Source organism: Echeneis naucrates, chromosome 1, assembly GCF_900963305.1.
Source record: "Echeneis naucrates chromosome 1, fEcheNa1.1, whole genome shotgun sequence".
NCBI lineage: Eukaryota > Metazoa > Chordata > Actinopteri > Carangiformes > Echeneidae > Echeneis > Echeneis naucrates.
In genome coordinates, this window is record NC_042511.1 from 1,188,943 (window position 1) to 1,212,294 (window position 23,352).

General features: G+C 43.4%; 3 protein-coding genes across 6 annotated transcripts; 1 reads left to right on the plus strand and 2 right to left on the minus strand.

Annotated features, from left to right (window-relative positions):
* The first annotated feature begins 448 nt into the window (after positions 1-448).
* Positions 449-2,104, plus strand: mrpl21 (mitochondrial ribosomal protein L21). Of its 2 annotated transcripts, XM_029497255.1 has the most exons (2): positions 502-559; positions 591-2,104. In XM_029497255.1, the coding sequence occupies exons 1-2, from the start codon at positions 517-519 to the stop codon at positions 1,064-1,066; spliced, it is 519 nt and encodes a 172-aa protein (XP_029353115.1). In that variant the 5' UTR covers positions 502-516; the 3' UTR covers positions 1,067-2,104. The 2 variants fall into 2 exon arrangements, with proteins under 2 accessions (XP_029353113.1, XP_029353115.1); XM_029497253.1 differs by having other exon boundaries at positions 449-2,099.
* Positions 1,705-4,897, minus strand: c1h6orf120 (chromosome 1 C6orf120 homolog). 2 transcript variants are annotated; one of them, XM_029497262.1, is made up of 2 exons: positions 4,807-4,897; positions 1,705-3,531 (listed from the first exon to the last, which is right to left on the minus strand). In XM_029497262.1, exon 2 carries the CDS (start codon positions 3,482-3,484, stop codon positions 2,936-2,938), a length of 549 nt encoding a protein of 182 aa, XP_029353122.1. In that variant the 5' UTR covers positions 3,485-3,531; positions 4,807-4,897; the 3' UTR covers positions 1,705-2,935. The 2 variants fall into 2 exon arrangements, with proteins under 2 accessions (XP_029353122.1, XP_029353124.1); XM_029497264.1 differs by having other exon boundaries at positions 4,811-4,877.
* A 986-nt stretch (positions 4,898-5,883) lies between these two features.
* On the minus strand, positions 5,884-22,771 carry npepps (aminopeptidase puromycin sensitive). Of its 2 annotated transcripts, none has more exons than XM_029521149.1 (23): positions 22,444-22,771; positions 19,856-19,940; positions 19,384-19,461; positions 19,133-19,254; positions 17,789-17,896; positions 15,792-15,992; positions 15,487-15,583; positions 15,359-15,392; positions 14,523-14,637; positions 14,016-14,180; positions 13,802-13,906; positions 13,652-13,712; positions 13,450-13,559; positions 13,165-13,228; positions 12,614-12,753; positions 11,246-11,380; positions 9,872-10,091; positions 9,387-9,529; positions 9,211-9,267; positions 8,993-9,100; positions 8,398-8,553; positions 8,189-8,236; positions 5,884-8,020 (listed from the first exon to the last, which is right to left on the minus strand). In XM_029521149.1, exons 1-23 carry the CDS (start codon positions 22,564-22,566, stop codon positions 7,874-7,876), a joined length of 2,622 nt encoding a protein of 873 aa, XP_029377009.1. In that variant the 5' UTR covers positions 22,567-22,771; the 3' UTR covers positions 5,884-7,873. The 2 variants fall into 2 exon arrangements, with proteins under 2 accessions (XP_029377009.1, XP_029377097.1); XM_029521237.1 differs by having other exon boundaries at positions 13,165-13,224; positions 13,446-13,559.
* Positions 22,772-23,352: the final 581 nt, after the last annotated feature.

Here is a 23,352-nt window from a genome sequence, read left to right on the forward strand (position 1 = left end):
TAAATAATAAATAAATAAAAGTCCCATAAAGATGCTCAAACTCCCTCCATTGATTAAAAAACAGCCCAAATAACATGGGAAATTAGCACAATGCCTCAAAACTACCACAAAGAAACAACACAGAATATTTTTGTTAAAAAATTCATTTTACTGTGCACTTGCTTCTGAGATTTGTCTGCTCCTGTTACACCGGAGTTGTTGTTTTGCAGCTTTTATATTTTTTATTTAATTTTTTCCCCTCTATTCATAAACTTATTCTTATATATTATGAAATATATAAATATATTTTTTATTCATCTTTATTTTGCTGATACGGCTCATCCTCCAAATTAATTTGGATGTATTCGTGAATGCCATTACATAACTATATTATAACATAATTAAATGTTCGTTAAAAAAAAATCAGGTGACCGGAAGATGCGTGTAGATTTACAGTCGTCACGCGTGCGCAGTGAGAGCAGCAGAACTTCCGGTAAAGATGGCGCTGAGCAGAGGGTGGTCGGGTCTGTGGAGGACATGCTGCATGTTGACACCCAGACCGCCGCCGCTCCTCCCGGCTGCTGTCCGACCACAGAGCACCGTGAGCGGAGACCCGGTCCCCCGAACCTCGCTGTCCCGGCCGCCGTGGCCGCAGCAGAGGAGCCCGGTCCCGGAGGAGGAGCTCCGGGGCCGACACGCCGCGGTGGTGAGCGCCGTGAACCAGCGGATCCTCCGGCGGGACTTCGGCCGGCTCTTCGCCGTGGTGCACTTCGCCGGCCGTCAGTGGAAGGTCACGGACGAAGACCTGATCCTGATCGAGAACCACGTTGAGGCGGACTGCGGGGAGCGGATCCGGATGGAGAAGGTGCTGCTGGTCGGGGCGGAGGACTTCACCCTGATCGGCAGGCCTCTGCTGGGGAAGGAGCTGGTCCGGGTCGAGGCCACCGTGCTGGAAAAGACTGAGTCCTGGCCCAAAATCCACATGGTGTTCCGGAAGAGACACCGGTTCCAGCGCAAGAAGATCATCCAGCAGCCGCAGACGGTCCTGAGGATCAACAGCATCCAGCTGGTGCCCAGCCTGACCTGAGACTGATGGATAAACACGTTAACACACCGTGAAGGTCCAGAGACTGAACATGTTGACTTCTGTAAATTAAATGTCTGACCTCTGATCTGTTGATTAATACTTCAACAGTTCCGGCTTTCTGACAGTAAATTGAAGATTTTGGGGGGAGATGCAGCAGCTCCAGCCATTTTGATGACGCCATTTCAGGGAATAATACATTTTAACCATTTCTGTCATCCCATCACCAAATAAAGCCCCCAGTCGGTTGTGCTGCTCTGAGACTCTGGTGCCCCCTGATGGTTTAACAGGAAAGATCATTTCCTCTTCACTTTGGAAGCAGCAACAATCTGACATCACATTCAAAATTAAGTTCATTAAAAGACAAAATATTAAACTAAACTTATTCAGTCTTTAATATAATCTTGGTTTGGTGGTTAAATCCTATAACTAACCTGCAGGTATGGTTCAATGGTGTCGTTCATGGGGATGTCACTGCAATAAAACGTCTTATCACATGAAGACACCAAAGAGTCTTTAACCTTAACCTTGTATTGACATCAATGGGAAAACATCCCTCCTCACTGATTTGTTCATCATTTCCCTCTCTGGACTCAAACGCTCATCTGAAGGTCTGAAATCAAAGACCCAGGAGCCAGATGATCGGAACAGTCTGTAAAACAGTTTTATTTAGAAAGCTGTCGTCCCTGCAGAGGACTGATTTGAAGGCACTGTTGGAACATTTCTGCTCAGCGGTAACAATGACTGAACTCCAACACTGGTGGTGATGTTTAAATCAGGAGCTCGTCCAACAGGCAAAAAAAATATAAATAATAAAAATAACTCAGTGATTGAACCAAATGAAAAATCTGACCAAACGGTCTCTTCACTAACCAGATGTCCAAGCCCATTACAGCAAAGGAGAGAATCAGGACTTTTACTGGAGGAACCTCACTTCTCCAAATGGTTGATGACTGTATTGCTGAGTATTGGATATTTAACACGTCCTGTGTGATGTTGATATGCAGAGTTAAGACAAGCGGTTTTATTCAGTCACAGGCCGCAATTTTAAAGTCTCTCTGACAATAAACTTCATTTATGTTGAGTTTAAGAATGACAAACACTCACACTTGGACAGTGTAACAGGTTGCTGCCGACTTCCTGACTGTTCAAACAGGCCTTAAAGTGCTTCACCCTTCACCAGGTTACAGAACGTTCCTCCAACACGGAGGCAAAACAACCACAACTCAGCTACAGCTAAATATGTTCTCGTCTGCAGAGGTGGGAAAGAGCCGTTTTTCTCAACTCAAACATGCATCTGCATACGTCTCATATTTCAAATTCTCAATTTGTGTGTTTAAATCTGGTATATAATCAGAATGGATCCTAAATGTGTCTTAAACATCTCTTTACACTGGAGACATGTTTGGACAGGATGTCTTCCTGTCCTCAGGAGAAGTGACTGTAGCAACCAAAACGTTTTCATTTTTACCTACGTGCACGCATGTGATACTTAGAAAAGAGTCCAGAAATATTTTCCATCTGCCTTTTTGGAATCAAAGCTCAGGCCACGAGTTTAACTTGTGTCAAAGAAACACTGCTAAATCTAAAGGCCAAAGTTCAACGTCTACCCCCTTAGTGGAACATTTTCTGGTCAGGCATCACTGGTGAATTGAGCACAGTGATGTGCCTTTAACTTTAAAAATAATTTGTATGAAATATTTTTGTCTGATTGCAAACAAAACACTTAAGATGCCTTAATTCTCACTGGAGTTTGGTGTGACATTTTCTAAGGCTTATAGAATGAAGGGAAATAATCTTTAATGTATCAAAATCGATTGAGTCGAGATGACCTCCTCCTTTTGTTGCAATGACAAGGAAAGAAACACATTTTCAAAACAAAATCTCTAGTATAATCTTCAAAAGCCCAATCAGAATTGTCCAAAAGATCGATTCTTCTTTCTCGTCTTCTGCCTGAGGAGATTCTTTATGCCTATATCCGTCCTCTGAAGGGTAAAAGCCTGGGTCGAACGGGTTCTGCGGCACCGTCTGATCGTAAAACACTCGCATTTCAAACTCGCTCTCTTGGTGAGACGGGTGGCCGTAGATGCCGATGCCCACAGGCCTCACAAAGTCTCCAGGCACCACCACCACATCATGGCCACAGGTGACCGACTGCAGCTTGTAGGTGTCGAAGCTCGGCTTCAGGGTTTTATCCGACACGTAGAGGTCTGCGTCTCCCTTGAGGCTTTGCATGTGCAGGATGATTCTCCCATCGTGGTTGAGGCGCAGGTAGCTGTAGTTTCCAGCTCCGATGTTGCCCTGAACCACATGAAGGAGCACCCACTCTTCGGGGATGCCATCATCCTCTGAGGGGCCCAGGAAGCCGCTGGCCTGGGACAACAGGAGGGCGACGACCAGGGAGCAGCAGCTCAGCATCATGGTGAAGGCATCTGTCAGTCAGACCTGCCTGGATGACACCAGACAGCCTGAAGAGAAGCACACAGACGGAAAACAGCATTTAGCAAACAACCCTCCCCAAAAAATGTAAAATAAAATTCATTGAACTCATTCCTCAACAGTTTGGAAGACAAGGAAACAACTCCGGTTTGGAGCCTCTTTGGGTGTTCCCCATAGTCACGTAGTATTTTTATTGTGGCGGTGGAACATTAGTTTTACTCATCTGAGTGACTCTGATTATGGAAATGAAGTCCAAACGTGGGCAGATCACAGTGTCGGTGGAACAAAACCGATGTTAGGAGGACGTTCTCACAGGATATTTGTCAATTCATGTTGATGCGTTATGTCGAGTTAATCAGTGGACACAACGCTGTAAAAAAATGGTTGAACATTAACTCAACAGGTCTAAGGGCCAAATCCGACCAAACAAATGAAAAAAATAAAGCCGTCACATATTTTTACACAACTTCTTTATTATTGACACAACCAAAACCCAATAAAGTCTACTTTAATTACTATTAAAATGAAAACAGTTTGAACAACAGGAGCAGAGAAAGTTTAACTGAAAATTTCATTTAGAATCAGGAACCCTAGTCCACCTGACCTTTGACCTTTGACCTCAGGCACAAAGCGTTAAGCTGAAAATAAAAGTAATTTGGGACAAAGATTAAAACTGCACATCGAAACACGAGCGAATTATAATACGTCTGATAATTATTATTGTTATTATTATTATTATTATAATGAAACAACAACAATAATAATAAAACTAAAGAAGCCTCCGCTGATCGGTGATCAGCCGTGATTTAACGGCTTCACCTCTCTCCGTTAACAGCAGACTCCTCCGGTACCTGGCCTCTCTGTCAGCCTAACATCAGCTGATTGTGATAAATTAAGTAGAAATAAGAAAACTCGGTCTGTTTTAATCACTTTAATCTTTAATCTTTAATCCGACGGGTCGCATTAACCTGACGATTTAGAGTTGCCTGCTAACGGCTAACAGGAGAGCTGCCTACCAGCAGCCGGCTCCTGCAGACGGGCTGAAGGGCTTCTAAAGAATAAACGCATCACTTTGATGAAATATAAAGTTTTCAGCTGTTTTTCACCGTGAATAAACAAAAATAAGGGTGCCGTTAGCCGCCGCTAACAGCTAACTAGCTTCTCATAGAGTTAGCATTGACAGAGCTAACGTTGCCGCTCGTTTTGAGCTCGTTTCACTCCGAACGAAAGAAATAAATTGAAACTTTATAAAGAAGCGACTGAGTTATTGTTTAGAAAAGACAAAGGTAGGATTTTTGACTTACTGACACAGATATTATTCTCAAACAGGCATCTTCCTCCAAACTGCAACCTGTCGAAACTTAATAAGTTGTTCTTCTTCTGTGGGGAGCTCCGAGCCGCTGAGCCGCAGACAGCTCACTGCTGCCCCGCCGCCCCCGCCGGCCACAGCCGGTAACTGCAGCCAGCTCCATCCGAGTTTTCACTCTTCAGCTTCACATCTGATTCTGATTCTTTGTTGGTTTTATTCATTCAGTAGATTCAGAGTGTGTAAGAGAAGCCCGGGTTTTCTGAAGTACGTACAAAACCACTCTTAATCTTGCTGTACTGTCATACAATGACAAAAGAGGCATTCAAAATTAACAGATAAAAGTGTCTGCTGTTTCCAAACTCTCATCTTAATAACGTCACCGTACACCTCAGCAGTTTAATTGGTGCATCTGACTAAGGCAGTCTCACAGTCTCACATTAAATTCCTGCAATATAATCCTCCCTGCTGATGCTTGAAAAGGTTATGTTCTTTTGGAAAATGAAAATTATTTTTGTGGTTTATAGGTTGAATTGTGTCAGCAGGGATATTTAAATGTAACAGCTTCATATTGAACTGCAGTCTTTCCTGAGCTGTACCAAACTGATAAGTGAATGTTTATTTGTTTACTCAATCATGCCAAATAAGATGTAAATGAATAGAAATTATTCAGCTCCCTAAGAGCTTTCCATCAACCATGTTATCTACACAAATCTATTCAAAAGAGATACACCATGTGAGCACGTCTACTGAGGTCTAATATTAAACTGGACTTTTTTTGACACAGTTGTTGGGTGAAGGTATAAGATTCAGTTCATAATAATTTCAGTTTTACTTACTTTTCATGTAATCCATTGACACACACAGAAAACAAACTAAATCCCTTCACATTGATAAGAATCTTAGTAGAAAGATGAGTGGATTCAGTGCAGCATCAGCATCAGGCATTTTACCTGCATGTCATTTTTTTTTATCTTTTTCACCACAATAGCCAGAATGAACTGCCTATTAAAGGCAGAAAATGACCCACAGGGTTGGGGGGTTTCTCAGAAATGTCTTGTAGTAACAGATGCTGTATCATCAAGTGTAACTTTATTTAACTGGATATCTGCGTTTGCCCTGGCATCAGTAAATTTAAAGCTGTGCTCTTCTTTATGTCAGAACCACAAAGACATTCCACTTGTTGAACTGAAAGTCAGACTCTTAAAAAATAAACGAAAACCAAAATAAAAATCAAACATTGAACCTGAACATCTTCCTTGGACTCTTTAGGAAACCAAACTGCAGTGACACTCTTTTCTCTCTGTGATCATCTATGTTGATCTGAAACCGATTTTATTCTTGTTAGGTTCTTGTTAATTCAGGCGTGATATGTACACACTGTTTGTTTCAATGCTGCTTCAACCATTTGTAATCCAATATGATCATCTCCTCACCTGTGATCCTGTGAGATAATACAAAATAAATTACAAATCTGTTTCCAGGCATGCACACTCACACCTCACACATAAAAAAAAAAACAAACAAACAAAACAAAACCCCCCAAAAATTATTGTGTACTAATTTCACATGATTTTTTTTATCATCCTCTTTCACTTTAATGAACACCAACTGTTGTTTTAAACAAAACAAAAAAAAAAAAAAGAGAAAATAAAAGAAAAGTAAAAAACACCAACAAATGTTCCGCGGGAAAGAGTCTCAACAACAGGGTGGATGATTTGGTGGGTATGGTTTTCAAAAACACATCAAATTGTAAATTCTATATAGATATACTCGTTCAACAAGTCTGCATAATCTGTCACATGAGATACTTTTGATGTTATGTGGAAGTCACCTATTTTCACCACTTCAGTGTTAAACATTTACTGCAAGCTACTCGACCAATTTAAGGCTTCCAAGTTCAACCGTGGAGTCAAAGTCGATCTGATACGTCCACAAAGTCCGACCAGGCCTCGACCTCGGCCTTACTGAATTCGTTAACTGCATGAGGAGGCGTTTCCTGATGTTACTTCAGCACAAAAAGGCCTCGAAAAGTAGTGTTGTAATCTTTTTTTTCCTCAGAATATATGATTATCTCAACATTTAAATAAATCACTGCATCTGATGTCTTAGAAAAAACACACCAATGTCTTCATTTCATCGAGGATGGCAGATAAAGAAACGGGAGTTTAAATATTTCCATGATTCAAACTATACAAACTCTGACTGGACAGAGCTCCAGGGGGTTTGTGGGGGGGGGGGGGGGGGGGGGGGGGTGGAAAGAGGTATTCATGAACTTAATTGTTTAATTATTTTTGAGGAACATTGTTTGCAAAAATAAACAAAGAACAAGATGCTTGCATTATACAGTTTACAATGTAGTACCATGCTAGCGCTGCTCGCCTCGTCCTAACTGTTTATTAGCAATGGAGAATCAGTGCTGTTGGAAACTACAACACACACTACTGTTATTAACCCCATTCTGCCCAGGGGCCTTCTGCTTCCACCTGAACACAACGTGGTGGTGGGGGGGTACCAACAGAGGGTGAAAACAACAACAAAAAGTGTTTGTGCAGAAAACAAACAGAAGTAAACAAAGCAGCAAATGCAGAAAATCACACTTCATGCATTCAAAATAAGAGACACCCGGAGGAAAGTAAAAGGGGGGGAAGGACGAGGGTGGGGGGGGGGGATTCACAGTTTTCTCAGCTACGACACATAGGTGGATGCATACAGGTGGTGCAGATAACAGTTAGCAAAGTTAGCGCTCATTGGGGGCGGGGGGTCTGTGACTTACTGACGTGCTGTCTGCTCGTGGACAGAATGGGGGAAACTCTACATTCCTGGTCTGACTAAAATGGATTCTGCCTTGTTAACGTAAAAAGAGTCTCTTTGTGTTTCCAACACTTTGTTAAATTCTTGGCTTTGTCTTCTTGATTTCATAGTTTCTTTAGAGAAATGAAGCCTGCTGTAAGTACGCTCTGGTCTCCCGCTCCGGTCTGTAGTGGGGGGGGCCGAGGCAGCTATGATGCTGGGAGGTCCGCGCTGGAGGGAAGGGGGAGGGGGCTGGAGGAGGCAGCGGCGGCTCAGACTGGGGGAGCTTTGCGCTGCAGTAGATACTGGTGGATGTCGTCTGCGTCACGCTTCAGCCAGGCGGCGTTGAGGAGGATGTTCTCGCAGCACTGCTGCACCGTACGCTCAGCCGCCGGCGCCGGGTGGCTTTCAAAGAAACTCTGCAGGACAAAAACAAACAGCTGAGGAAGAAATGCAGCTGGTGGTGTTTATTTAGCTGCTGTCAGACAGTTTGAGCTGCAAAACTAGTCAGAGCAGCTCAGTAAAAATAAACTTGACTTCACATCAGATAAACTTCCAAACGTTACACCTTTTAAATTCAATCTCACCTTCACTTCAGCAGCCATTTTGTCGATAGCAAATCCGTCGACTGTGAGCTGCAGAGACAAACATGAGACAGACAGACATTCAGCGGATTCAGCAGCTGGTAAATTTCCCAGTGAAGCCACAGATTTCTAAATGAACACTCGTCAGCTGTGTTCGGCCATATTTGATTCTTCTTCTGTCTTTTATTTGTTACAGTCTTATTTTTCTTTACCTTGATGAGCCGTGATATGAGGAAGCCGCCCTGGTAGCGGTTATAAAGTTCCTCCCAGTTGTCCTTGACAAACTTCCAGGCAGCTTTCCGGCCTTGCTTACTGCTCCCTGCCACGCCGCCGATTACTGAAACTGTGTCCTGGGGACGAACCTCTTCCTGTTGGAGGGAAGAAGAAAGATGGCGAGATTTGAGTAGCTGGGCGGATATTCTTGGATATTCATCGTGTATCTTTGTTTTTGGAAAGCTGACAACATATCAATGTGACTCCACAGTTGATTGAACTTCCTTTCCTGTTTCTCCAAAACTACATTTTAATAGTTACATCAAAGTCCAAGTGGAGAAGTGATGCATTAAAGCTGCATTAAATCACCATCTATGGATGATAACAGATCACCACCTTTAAGAATTTGCACATTAATACAACTTGTGGTCCAGTCATCTATCCAAAGCAGTGTACAGACTCCACTTCAAGTCAAAGCTATCTGAGATGTCTCCAGGAATCTCATTCCTAATAAAAACAGTCACAGGCATCCCACTTCCTCTGAGAAACGAAAGCAAACTTGTGACATGTGAGTAAAAACGAGGTCACACATACCGAGAGGGCGAAGCTGAGGACTTTCTGAATGAGGTCGGGGGCTGAGATGGCGCCGAGCACTCGCTCAATACGATTCTTCTCCTCCTGCATGTCGGCTTGTTTGTGGAGCTAAACGCAGCGAGAGAGCGAGAGTAAAGGATTTAGTTAGAGGAGAAAAATGAATCGTTGTTGACATTAATGTCACTTCATGAATGAAACTGTCAGCGTTCATGTTTTACCTTCAGCATCGTGTCCAGTGTGGTGCTGTCTCCGTGCTTAAGCACTGTTAAATACACCTGAGAAAAAAAGAAACGTAGTGAAACGATGTTCAAACACAAACCTCACAAACCTCTTCATGCTCTCCGTTTCAGTCCATCCTGACTAAATTCTTTAAAAATGTCCAAAGAGTGCTCACCGGGCTCCGGAGGTCTGCAGGCAGGATCTGCTTTCCCTCCACATGGTCCTTGAATCTCCGTCTGGCTTCCTCCAGTGTTGGTTTGTGTCCCGCCTTTCCGAGCTTCCCCAGAACCAAACCTCTCAGCAGGGCGTCCAGGTGACCTGCAGGACAAACACCACCAGGATCAGGACCATTTCAGCTCAGCCCAGTCTGAGTGCTCTCTCTCAGTATGAAATACCAGTGATTCACATCTGTCTCAAAGAGAAACACGTAAAAGTCTCTTAACTCCACAGACACTTTTCACTCAGCTCACGTGACGCTGTCAGCAACAAAACACTGTTCAATCACCCCGACTTCAGCTGCGACATTCAAACAGAGCAGCGGAGCCTTAACCAGATAAAACCACGACTTCTGATTCAAGAGGAAAAATCATTTCATACTCCACAGCAGACAGAACAGGACATGCTGTCATCACTCACTCTATCCTTCCTCCTCCTCCTCACCTTCTCCCGGCTTGCTGTCCCAGCCGAGCTCGAGGCCGACGGGGGTGAAGAGGTCCCGGATGAACTCCTGGATCTCCTCATGGAAGTCGGTGTGGGACAGCAGCGAGGACAACACCCCCAGGTTGCAGCTCAGGTCACTCCACACTGTGTAGTTTGGCTCGTTGACGAACGCCTCCATCAGCTTCAGCACCTCGACTGTGCTGATCATTCCAGCGCGAGACTAAACACACAACACAAAAACAGCAGCGTCAACAACACAACACAAACCTCTGAGTAAAGACCTTCGTCTTATTCAAACACAGGCGCTCTTCGAAGCAAAGAACACACTCGGACTTTGAAATTTCTACTTTCTGATTCTGATGTGGCTGGGTCATAATTGTGTTCCAGGTGATGAAACATTTGATTTCCACCATCTGATAACAGAAAACACCTCATTCAGTTTCAGCTCAGGAAATGACATAAAGGGCCGGGCTGGTTTACGTTAACAGGAGTTAACAGGAGTAGGCCTCAGCATGTGGTTCCCCCTAAACCTGGTGAATCAGGAAGTCCTCTGTCTGGTTCTGAACCTGCTCTGAACTTTCTTGGAATTTACTGTCACTCAACTTAAACTTCTGGAAAACTGGTGACCTAAGGTGAAGTTGGTGACTGAGCAGGAAGTAAAAGAGAAGTCAAGTTCCCTCACTCTTAGTCACAGCAGTGACTGAAGCCAGAGAGCAAATGAAACGTGCATTTGTTGCAACACTGTCACATTTATCTGCAGGAACAGACTGCTGCTGGAGATGAACATAGACTTTTCTTTCTTGGAAACTCAAAACACAAAACATGAACTTCCAAAATAAATATAAACAATGAAGAAAAGCTGAAGCTGTTTAGCACAGTAGTTGTCTTAGTTGCTTTTAATAGGCGAAGCTCTCAGACAGAGGAGTCACGTTAATTTGGATTGTATGTCTGAGATATTATCTTTTTTCAGACAGTTTTATTTTGACCGCTCGAGCTGAGACAGAGAAAACACAATGTCATCTTCAGTATCAAAGATTTTGATTATGTCGCAAGATCTTCATCAGCAGGTGACAGTGTCCAAGTTGCCATGGAAATGTAAATGTCCAATTCTCCTTTTTTTGTTGTTACAAGTGTGATAATGACTTTTTGATATGTTCCTCTGAACATCAGCTTCTAGTTCTAGTAGTTCTGGTCCACATCCGTGTTTAACAAACTGAAGTCTGCTTCTTGTGTTCGTTCACACTGAAGGACTGAAGAGCACTAAGCCTGCTGAGGAGCCTGAACGCCAGCCGCTGATTACATTCTACCTCAAAGGAAATGATTGTTTTTGTATTTGCCCAGCAGTGAGGCTGTGTGTGTGCGCGCCTCTCTCACCAGAGAGAAGAGGTCGTTCTGTAGACCCAGTCGGTCCACTGGCTGCAGGCTGAGGTCTCTGACTCCCGGCAGCAGACTCTCCAGCATGGACGAGCTGTACTGGATGCGATAGAAGCCAACGGTGCCAGGGTTGATCTGTAAGCAGCAGAGACACAACTGGGTCAAACTGCAAGAAAAAAAATTCTGTTTCTGAATTTTTCCCTCCCAGAGTGGGCACTCTTATACACGGTGTTTTAATGACTGAGTGAAACGGATTCATACAGACTCCACAGCTGAGCTTTAGTCAACAATAAGCTTCCTGTTGTGGGTGAATGCTGAGCAAACATTAGGACACGCAGATCCTCAGGAACACTTTTTGTTTTCAGTCAGTCTCAGAGAGGTGGAGATTCAAAGCATTGTTTTTAGACCAGTGGCAGCTGTGAGACGCACAACCCATTTTCCATCCTTTCACTTCTGATGAATTTTGGTAGTAAAATCAGCCACAGCTCCACTAATCAACGAGAGTTCAACCAAGCCCATTCATGCTGTAATTTACAGACGAGACATTTTAACATGCCTGCAGACAGAGGAAGTATGTATGAGGCCGTGATGCGACTTTCTCTCCTGTTCTTCCTCTTCACTGACCATCATGGACTTCACTCACTGATCTTTGTGTTTCACTTTTAATGGAAACAGGACAAAGTGGGGAATCTCCTTTTGATTCAGCTCAGTCACAGCCTGTGACACCACCCTGTTCCTCTTTCATTCAGAGGAGGGCTAAAATTTACCAAAGAAAACTTTTAATGTGTTGACATGGAAAATCACACAAACGCAGACTCAGAGCTACATCCTGCTTCTGTTTCAGTCAAACTGTTTCATTAAAACCAAGAAATTAACGATCACATGAACATTTCACTTGGAAGAGAATAAATCATCTGAATGGCCAGTTAGCAGAAAGTGGAAAGTGAAAACACTTCAAGATCAAACATGAACTGCCACTAATGAAACAGGATTTCATGCTTATTAAAGTGTTTGACGAACCTTATTCATCAGACTGGGTGTGACTGATTCACAATAAAGACAGTTTCACTGAGTGTTTCCACCATCAGAGCGAGCTGCCAACTCCCACCGGAGCTGGATATCAATTCTTTTTCTGCTCTTTTTAAATTTCAGTTTATAATAGTCCAATCAACTCCTTCAGTTGTTCAATAAGTGAATCTGATTGGACGTCCCTTCACTCCAACAACAATCCTTCGTAGTCAAAACTCCTTTTTATTTTCACGTGTTACCGTCTGATGCCTGATTTCCCAGTGTTCAAAGCTCAACTGCTGGATGGCGTGCTCCTGAAACATCATCTGCTGCTGTCAGACGAACTGTGCCAGGCCTCACCTTGACCCACTGGTCCGGACCGACGCCGCTCACAGTGATGGTCGTCTCAGGTCTGTCCAGCAGAACGTTGAGCTTGGTGCATTTAGGATCCACACTGGTACAAATACTGATGGGGACCATCCAGTTGGGGCACTCCTCACCTGTCATCCGACACACAGTCAACAGTCACAGCTGATTATGTATCTGACTCAGTTCAGACTGATCTGAAGTTTTTTTTATCTTTATCTAATCAGGAGTTCTGCTCATTCTTTGGAGCAATAACGATGAAATATCAGCCCCAAAGCCTCCAGTGCTCATGACTGTCCATGTCTCTCTGTCTCACTCTAATAAATCATAGTTCAGGACTGGTTAGAAAGAGCTGATTCTCTCGATGAGGGGAGAAAACAGCATGCATGCAGCCTAAAACATTGTGGAGCATAAGGCTCTAAAGACAACATAACTTTTGGAAGCATAAACACTTTCTTTGGCTTAATAGGACAATAAATGTGTGGCTTGTTCCTGCCATCTGCCTAAAACCTAAAGACGCCTCATGACTAATGTTGGACACTCACCATTATGTGGTCCACTGGCGCAGAACTTCTTCTGAGATAACTTGAGGATGCGGTCGTCACCTTGCTGTAAATAACGTCGTGGTCAGTGTGTGTGAAAGAGAATCAACAAACAGGGAACAAAATTAGAAAAAGCCACCAGACAAAACTACCAGACAGCAGCTGCAGAGCAAATATTATTTCTTTTCCTTTCTGTTATTTCTGAGTGAATGTAAAAAAATAAAAAAATAAATAAACGAACAAACTGAGAGCAGAGACAACAAACAGCCGGAGTCCGGTGAAACTTACCTGTTCCTGGTCCACAACTATAATTGGGAAGCCCATCTGCTTGGTCCACGAGCCCATCACTGCAGCGATGGGTTTCCCACTGGCCTGTTCCAGACAGTCCCATAGGTCCTCTGTGGAAGACAGCTGGCAGTCAGAGGTGGATCCAGGAAATTAACTGATACAGCTGCTTCATCTCCGGGTAATAACTCTTCTGTGTTCTTACCTGTCGATGCATTTTTATTTTGGAACTTCAAAAGATAGGCGTTCATTCCTTTCCTAAAGTCCTACAAAGAAAGAGCGGAAGGTGAAACTTTGGACAGAATATAAAAATGGAAACAACATCAGACAGTGAGTAAACATCAGTGTCACCAACCTCATCTCCTATGTAGTTGTGCAACATGCGGATCACAGATGCTCCTTTGCTGTAGGAGATGGCGTCAAAGATTTCATCTACCTCTGATGGATGACCCACGTTCACCTGAGGCACATTACCCAAAATCAGAAATCAGGTGTGATTTATATCCTAAACGGTAACGATGAGGCAGATCACAATCAGAACCAGCGTGAGTCCTCCCTCCACAGCTCACCTCGATGGGGTGGCTGCTGTCCAGTGCGTCCAGGTCCAGAGCTCGGGTGTAGTCGGCTGAGACAAACTGAGTCCAGATGTCGTACTCTGGGAAGCAGTGGTCCACGCACAGATACTCGATCCAGGATGCAAACCCCTCATTAAGCCACAGATGGGTCCACCATTCCTACGCACACACAGACACACAAACATGTAGACCGTTAATTACTAGAACACAGTTCTTCCTGAAAGGAGTTTAAAATGTTAAGACGTTATCATCATTCCAGGTCATGGCGACTCAGATTACCATGTGTAGTATCTTCATCTATCTATCTAGATGTTAACATTAACCATAATTAGTGATTAGTCAGATTCTTACTTCCATCTCGGTCTTCTTTATGTTCAGCCATTTTTAATAAAAAAAAAACATCCTCGTTCTGTTTTTTAATCATCACAGCAACAACTTTTTTTGTTTGTTTTTAATCTGTCTGACGTTTCAAACATGCGTTTGTGAGTTATGGCTGGTTACCATGGTGACCAAGTTTCCAAACCACTGGTGGGCGAGCTCGTGTCCGACAACCAGCGCCACCCACTGCCTGGACGATGAGCAGGAGTTCTTGGGGTCGATTAGCAGCGCCGTCTCCCTGCAAAACGAGAGAGAGTCAAGGTGGGCACAGAAGATTAGTGAAGGCTGACGCGTCGCCTGAGCAGCAGAAGTTTTCCCTCTGTGGCGGCGGCAGCCAGGTGGCTAAGGATGACAAACAAATGGAGCCTGCTGCTGTGTGCTAATCAGGAGCCAGCCAATCAGCTAACAGGTGGCAGCACATCGATCCAACTGCAAAACATTTAAAAAGCCATCAACGCTGAAAAAAAAAAGACAAAAATCTGAGGACTTTAAGGCAAACTACCTGGATTTGACCTGCTCTGACCCGATAGGGTGGTACAGTCTGTCAATCACACAGTAGCGCCGCCCCCTAAACCCTTCCCTCCTTCCTGCTCTGTTTCCCGCTAAATGGAGCATCATTTAAAAAATGAACATCATGTTGTATTGAAGACTAAACTAGAGACTGAGACCACTAACTCATCAGGAAAGCATTTACTGAGGAGGAGGAGGGGCATTTTCCCATAGACTTCAATACAATCTTACTTGCTTTAAGGCACTTCATCTAATTTATAAGCCAGTCTATTGTTGAAAATCATTAAAAATACTTCCACCACTTTTTCTTTGAGACTCTGGAGTCAGATTTATTCATTTTTAGTGAAGAGAGAATCATTTTATTTGTCTTTTCCTGAACTTCATTTGAAGCATTTCTCCTGTTCTCCTGTACAGTGTGTGTCTGACGTTTGAGAGGAACTCAGAGTTACCTGTAGGTAACAAGGCCCCAGTTTTCCATGGCACCTGGAGGGGAGGAGAGAGCGTGGGTTTTACTGTCAACGTAATCATTTTCAGTGGAAAATACATCCACCTACTGAATGTGGTCATGACGACTCACCAGCAGCAAAATCAGCAATAGCTATGAGATCAATTTTAGGCAACGGATAAGGAACACTGAAGTAGTCTTTGTAGAAAGGTAAGGTCTTAGTCGCAACCTGCAAAAAAGGAAAAAAACAAACAGTGCAACAAAAAGTTGGAGATAAAAATGAAAATGGCAACAACAGATGAAGCACATAAAAAAAGAAAAAAAGAAAAAACTTCAACAGTCACAACGAAGGTTTGGAAAGTTCCACCTCTGCTGCTGTGGTGAGTTGGACTACACTTTGGCTCCGTGTGGAAAAGGAAAAAGAGTCGCACACTCACCTCCAGTGCAAATTTCCCTTGTTCTGCCTTTCCCACGGGTGTGTACACGCGTACCGTCACGCCGTCTGATGATTGGCTCTCCACATAGTCGTATTCACCAATGACAAACGCTACGAGGTATGTGGACATGATGGGTGTGGTGGCGAACTTCACTTCCACAAGGTTTTCGTCATCTGGATATGGCTTTCGATCAATGACATTCTGGAGAGAGGACGGCCAAGAGGTGAGTTGGACACATCAGCCGGCGCTGGTCTGCGTGGCTGTGTGTGTGTTTGATTTCACACATCTCTGCGAGGTATCAGACGTATTGCATAGCTCCACCGGCAGCTGCTAGAGGTTGAAATATTCATGACCCACCACGGGCGCAAGGTCTGACCGAACAAACAAGCATACTGATGACTTTGCTTTTCTAAGTGCTTCAGCAGCAGTGGGGCTAAAAAAGGAACAGCACAGTAAAGGGCTCATTAAAATCATGGTACATCCTCTGGAGAGCATAAATCTCTTAGGTATCCTCAACTAATTCTTCCCATTAGCTTTTGACATTTCTTTTGAACGAAGGGAAACTTTGGCCCATTGGGGTCAGCAGTTAGTCCGTTACTGTCCTGTTCATAATGACCGTACACGTCTTTAAAGACAAAGACCGATAGTTTTAGCAAACATGGCTCAAAAAGATGGAAGTCAGTCGGCGATGACTGTCATCCCCGTCACCAAGCAGTTTTTTTTCCCAGTGTCGGCTGGTCTGACACATTCAGGAGGATAAAAACAAAGTGAGACTCAGTGAGGAGGAACGCACATCTGCAGCCTCAATCCCTCGATAACACGAGAACAGAATATGTTCTTGGGTCACCTTAAAGTCTAGATCATCGTCTCACCGCTGCCTCATTTGTACACAGTTGAGCTGAACTGGATTTTAAAGGTTATAGGAGACTTGCAGAGTAAATAAATTTCAGCAGGTATGAGGACACTAAAGGTCAAGAGGCTCCACAGAGCCCCTGGTCTTACTGCATGGTGGTGCGCCTCACACATCACACAGTTCTGCAGGAATACGTCCTTCAGCACTGAGCACTTCCCGTTCCAGAGGTCTGAGTTGTTGTTTTTTGTTTTTTTTTTGTGATGTAAAGCAGAGACTCATCAGTCTACAGATGATTAAATAATCTCAGGTCCGGTCTGTTGATTTTTTTTATTTCTACTTTGTTCCTAAAGGAAAATAAACCATGGCAGGGGTAACAAAAAATGCAGCATTAAAGAAATCACTGATCACGACTTAACAATCTGATTTTGCACTGACCAGCCTGCAGTGTCCATGTAGAGTCAGTTATTTCAGGTTAGATGGCTGGAGTTAAGATCTGACAAACAAACTCGAGACGTTTTCAGGTTTTCTTCTCCAACATGAAAACCCTAACCCTAAATCCCCGTCCTCATCCTTAAACCTTCTCTGTCTGTTGCTAAAAAGTGTCTAGCGAGCACGCAGGTTGTCAGGGTGTTAAACGTCCTCTCCAGTCTACCTTTACAGCCGGGTTGTGTTTATACTGAATACTAACTTTGTCATGGTGAAGTTATGTTGTTATAGTCAGTGACCGTTGTGTCCAATATTTTCTTTGACTCCTGCTGATTGCATTACAGATTCAAATATAACAGAATGGTGAAGTGAATTAGTGAAGTTGTAGATGATCACAATCCGTTTTCTGTCAACAGAAATATCAGGGAGACACTAACATCTGGTTAGCTGTAAGAAAACCTCAGCAATCAATGACATTCATAGTAATTTGCATTACTTATTATTTCTGATTCTTTGGCAATTTGTTTTTCACAGTCTGATATTGTGGTGTAAAAATCTTGACGGCCATGAAAACAGGCATTTAATATAGACTGAATTGAGGTCATTCATAATCCAACCCATCACCAACACCCTGATGAACTGTGTTAGCAGAAACCAGATTATGTTTTCTGATGCATTTCATTTTTTCAGAGGAGGAACGGGTCAGTGGTACACATACCATATTTGACAAGGCTACTCGGTCCTTGGGAACTATCAGAGTGATGTCAAAAGTGGCTTTGATAGCTGGTTCATCCCAACAGGGGAAAGCTCTGCGAGCGTCCGTGGCCTGGATAGAGGGCACAAAGACAAAATGAGACCTGGTGTATTGAATGCAGATGAGTCCAGACTGTTCAGACCCATTCGAGGTGAAGAGCACCGCTGCAGCTCACACCACAGCATTTAAATATGTGATCATATTCATCATCCAGGCATCAACACGCCGAAGTTATGTCAGTTTTTAAATTAGCTGACTGGAGTTATTCCTCTGAATATCCTTTTCACTTAAAGCGGTTCCACAACCTTACACGAAAAATTCAGTTAAAATATATTTCAGTTTCAGCAGCAACAAAACTTTGGGTCCCTCTGTGAGAAACCATGCAGACATGTACACTCAGCCTGCCTCATTTATGGCCTGCTGGGAGTTTTTCTGTTACACATACTGTAAGGCTTCCTTTATGTCATCAGCGATTCAACAGCTTTCACAATGTATCAGTAGATTTTCAATGCACAGTAAATATTAGAGGGTGAACACAAATACATTAACTTTGTGATTTCAGTTTTAATTATCTCAAAGTTGCCCTGGGCGTCTTTATTCTCGGCAGCAGCTGAGCTCAGTTTTTAAATTGTTCAAATTCGGTCTGCACTGATCAAATTTTTCTCCAATTGATTGATCAATAGATTGAGGGACAGAATGTGTTTTGAAAGCATGCTCCGCAGAGCTCCCAGATCTCGAGGAGAGCCTGATACTTTGTAGAAACGCTCAATGATAATTACACAACATTACAGGTTATCTCTGATGTAATTACTTTGTACTCAAAATGTAAGACTCCAACTACACACAGGCCTACACCAGAAGTGGCTCGCCAGTGAACTTCAACGCTGAGAAGTTCTCTATATTTTTCATTTAGTAACCAATCACAGTGACAATTTTAGTTTTATTTTAAGCAGTTGCGTTCTGACTTAAGACAAACAGAGAGAGACTTACATGTGACTCCTGACAGAGTCTGTCATGACTACACAAAGATCTGTGCATGTACACAGCAGATTTAGTGTAAGTCCTTCAGAGGTCCAGTCTTGACTGACCACTTTTATACTTTCCCAGAAACACAAGCAAAAACAGGAGCAATTTCAAAGCGTGCGTATAAATAGACAGAAATGAGAAAGACTGCCTCCTCTTTGGGCCAGTTCGAACTGCAAGAGGACTTACGTGACTACAACACCCTTTGTTGCAACATAAGAAAGTAATGGGTTAAGCAACATGCCAAAGAAAAACATCCCATTTCCCCGAGGGCTTTCAGCTCACCTCGAACTGTGTGACAGCAGCGTAGCGGACGTCTCCAGCGGAGGTTGTATATTTACTTCTATAGAATCCTTTCATTTTATCGTTCAGCTCTCCAACAAAGTCGATCTTCAACGTGCCGGAGCCTGGGGAGGCGTGCACAGAGAGAGTTGCACTGTTCGTTCAGCCATGACCAAAGGGGGGAAAATCTGTTATTCTTCAACAGCAGCGACGACTGGCCATTGTCAGCAGAGCCAAGTTAGAGCCATTCTTACCTTTCTGTAGGGCGCTAGGAAATGACAGGGTGACTTTTTCATCCTCGTTTTGATAGTTGAATCCTGTAGCATTAATTTCTACAAAGTGGGTGGAAAATTGGACTGAGTGTCAGAGAATATGCTATTTGTTTTTTAAAATTACCTGTTAAGAATTTTAAATGAGATTATGCAAAACAGAGATTAGAAAACGAATGAGATGAATATAAATGTAGTTGTTTGCTGAAGGGTCCACACAGTGTAAAGGTAGATGTTAACCTGTATTCAGAGACTGAGCCAGGACATCTTGAACGTGGCTCCTTAGCCATGCCCCCAGGTGTTTACATGAAATCTGTGGTATTTTAATATGATCATACTAGACCATAAAACAGATTTATGGTTCTTAGAACCACAAACATGTCTTCTAATGGAGACCAGGACTTCAGATAAACAGTGGAGAGCTTGAAATACAGGACTTGATAAAAAGAAGTCGTACCTTCTCCTCCCTGCGGTACAAAAGAAGCCGTGATGATATCGATGTCAGCACAGTTCATCACAATCTGATTTGTGGCTTGTGTAACCTGTAAATATTGACATAAAAGAACATAATTGATACTTTAAAAATCATAGATTTTTCCACAACTGCAAATCCCAATCTGTCTGGGAAAACTAAAGTTTCACTAGTGTAAATCACCAAGAGCTGACTAGAGAGAATGAAAAAGCCAGCGCTTTCTTTGTGTTATCGTCTAATTTGTGTACATGTGACACTGATGGTAAATCTCACTGAACCTGGAGCAGATAACTGTGACAGGAATTAATATCCTGACTGTGAGCTAAAGCCCCAGAAGCTGAAGAACTGGGGGCAGAAAACAAAAAAGAGGATTCTGTCATGTGATGTGAAAACAGTGGATGTGAGCAGGGATCACAGCAGCTCATTTGGACGACATGCCGTTTTCAGAGGACAGCTACGGTGACATTGACGGTTTGTGGCACTGCTGTTGCTTTAGACGCCACCACAAAGACGCAGCAGTTATGAAACACGGCAGACAAATGGGAGAGAGCCACATTGCTTAAATTTCCTTCTTAGTAAGGCAAGGTACAAACCAAAGGTAAACTTAAGCTCGGTACAGAATTTTTACATATTAGCAAACAATAAAAAACTTGAATGAATAATTGACTTCATCATGGACTGAAATTGGGATTTGCAATTACTGCCTGCAAACATTAAATGACTAACAAGGTGTTTGAATATATTCAAATTCTCTTTAAATGTTTGAATAAGATAATTTCAGAGTGTTTGGACATATTTTCTTGGTTTTTTTTTTTTTTTTACATTTTTCCAATAATAATTTATGGTCTCCCATATAAATTTCTTGTCCCAGTTTGGCACCAATACATTCTATGGCTTCAATACAAATATGAAAAAACTATTCTTCCCTGATGCCTTTGTTTGCTGTGCGTGTGGAAAAAAAATTATTTCCCATTCAACTAAATATGACACACCTCTCAGTAACAGTCAGTGGTTTGCGGCTGAAACATATTGGCCAGCCTGTTTGACGAGAATCCATTTGGAGCTATTCTTCCTGGGAAGTTGCCAAACATCAACTTGTTGATATGAAGATGTACAGATTTTTGTTATTGTCTATTATTGTAAAGATTGAGAAAACTATTGATTTATAGTTGTCTGCTTGACTCATGCTGTGTTGTTGTATTATTAATTCATTACTACACATTTATCTGTGCTTCATAGTGAAACGATTTGTACTGCATTATTTAAAGGTGTCACATTAACAAAGCCAACTCAGTATTTGCAAATTTCCACATTTGATCCCCTTTGATTGCTCCGATCATGTGATGAGTGTGTTTACAGCCAGGCACAGGTGTTAGGACACAAAGCTGACAGGTGGCCACACAACTGTGCATTTGCTCACTGCAATTCTATTTATGACGGAATGCATGAGCTGATACCGCTCAATGTGATAGTTCATAGTCTTTACAGCTGCAGTGTTATCTAAACCCACATCAGTGGCAAGTAATAAGGAACCTAACTGATCTGGTGACCCATTAAGTCAACTGTGCATTCATCAAATGACTGTTTGAAGGAAGGGCTTAGCTTTAACTAAAGCTGAGTTGATAAAGAGCTACGATACAGATAGACTAACAGTTCACCAAGGACTGTTTTAACATGTCTGCAGTTTATTAGCCACATGCAGATAAAACTTATTCTGTTCAGCACAGCAGCTGTGCAGTAAACTGTTACACAGGCGTTGGTCCAGCTGTGTTGGAGGCTTCATCAATTCAGTTTAAACTGCACTGATTCGGGAGGGCAAAATAACGGAGGCACCTGTCAACGCAACACAACAGACCCACAAACTACAACCTGCAAAAGTTGAATGAAAACATGTCTGAAAACAGCTTAAACCCAAACCGACCACTGCACCATCCACCGGAGGATTATTTTCTAATTTTAGAAGAAGGTGCCGGCTGAGTGTGTAAGATAAACTGAATGACTGAGGCTCGGGTGGGAGGGGGCGACATGATGTTGCCATGATTTAGCAAACACTGCTGAGCGATGGCTGGCTGCAATTTAGCTCAATTTAACAGCTTCACGAACACCCCCGCCCTACCACCTCCACCACCACCATTTCCTGTCAGTGTGTCTTATTAATGCATGGTGTAATCATGCTGCAGCACATTAAGCCCGGTCCAAAGCGCTGCTGGCTAAGCTAACATGAGAGGGCAAGTCTGCTGGCCGTCCGTGAGCCAGCTAGCTAGCTCCACCTTGCTAGCGGCTGGCCGCACGGACCCCCAGCCGTTATTTGGTCTCAGTTCAGGCGGAGAGGAGGGGGCGGGGGCGGGGTGTCTCTCGGTCCCGGAGACGGTTAGCCGAGTGTTAGCGAACCGTCGGCTAGCGTTACCCCATAGCGGGCAAGCTCCGTCGAGATCGGCGGCGGCGGCGGCGGAGGAGGAGGAGGAGGAGTGGGGGGGGGGGGAGAAATTAGCCAGCTGCTGGAAACGTTAGCCGGCCAGATTACATAACGAGCCCCGCCGCCGTGCTCACACACAGATCCGCCCGGAACGTACCTCCACCAGCGCCTCCAGCTTGCCCTCGAAGGTGAAGTCGATCAGGTCGGGCTTCAGACATAAGCCGTAGTTGACGGGGGAAACGTCAGTCGGTAGCCGTACGAAGGGCCTCCTCTCGGGCATGGTTCCTGTATTTTTCCGGCCGGCTGCGTTAACGAAAGACGGTGCAGAGTGACTGAGTGTTTGTCTCTCCCGGTTTTGCTGACGCGGGGCGATCCGAACTGGGGGCTTCGGCGGCGGGGATGGACGGCAGGCGGCGAGTCGGTGTGCTGTGACCGTTTTCAGGCTCCTCTCTCCCCGCACAGCCCAAACAACACTCCGCTTAACCGACGTCCTCACGCGCGCCCGCGCACGTACGCACAAACACACACGTTGCGTCATGACGTCGATGCGTACGTTGCGTGTAGTGTGTGTGTGTGTGTGTGTGTGTGTGTGTGTGTGTGTGCGTGTGTGTGTGTGTGCGCGCGCGCGCTTAAAGAGTTTAAAACAACCCAAAAATGTCCCTTTCTTTTCGGAAAACAGCAGTTTGTGCAGATAAATTTGGAGTCAGGATGTTCAGCGATAGAAAAACAGAATAAAGACACACGAGTTTGAATCCATTTAGTTTAGTTTGTTTTCTAAATCAAAATGTTGACGTTTATGTCTAAATGTTGTGTTTTACTGGCCATGATCAGGTTATTCCTTCGTTTTGAATCTGACCATACTATTCATCTGACGAGTAAAAAGCTGACTGTTTTATATTTTAATAAAGTTTATTTTTTTATAATAAAAAGTGCTTATACCTCAGGTTAACATTTTTAAATCACCATATGATGGTTTTTATTCTACTATCCTGCTCTTTTTTCTTTTTGCCTTTTCTTTTTGTTTATTAAAGAAATAACATTTTAAAATAACTTATTTTGAAAATAA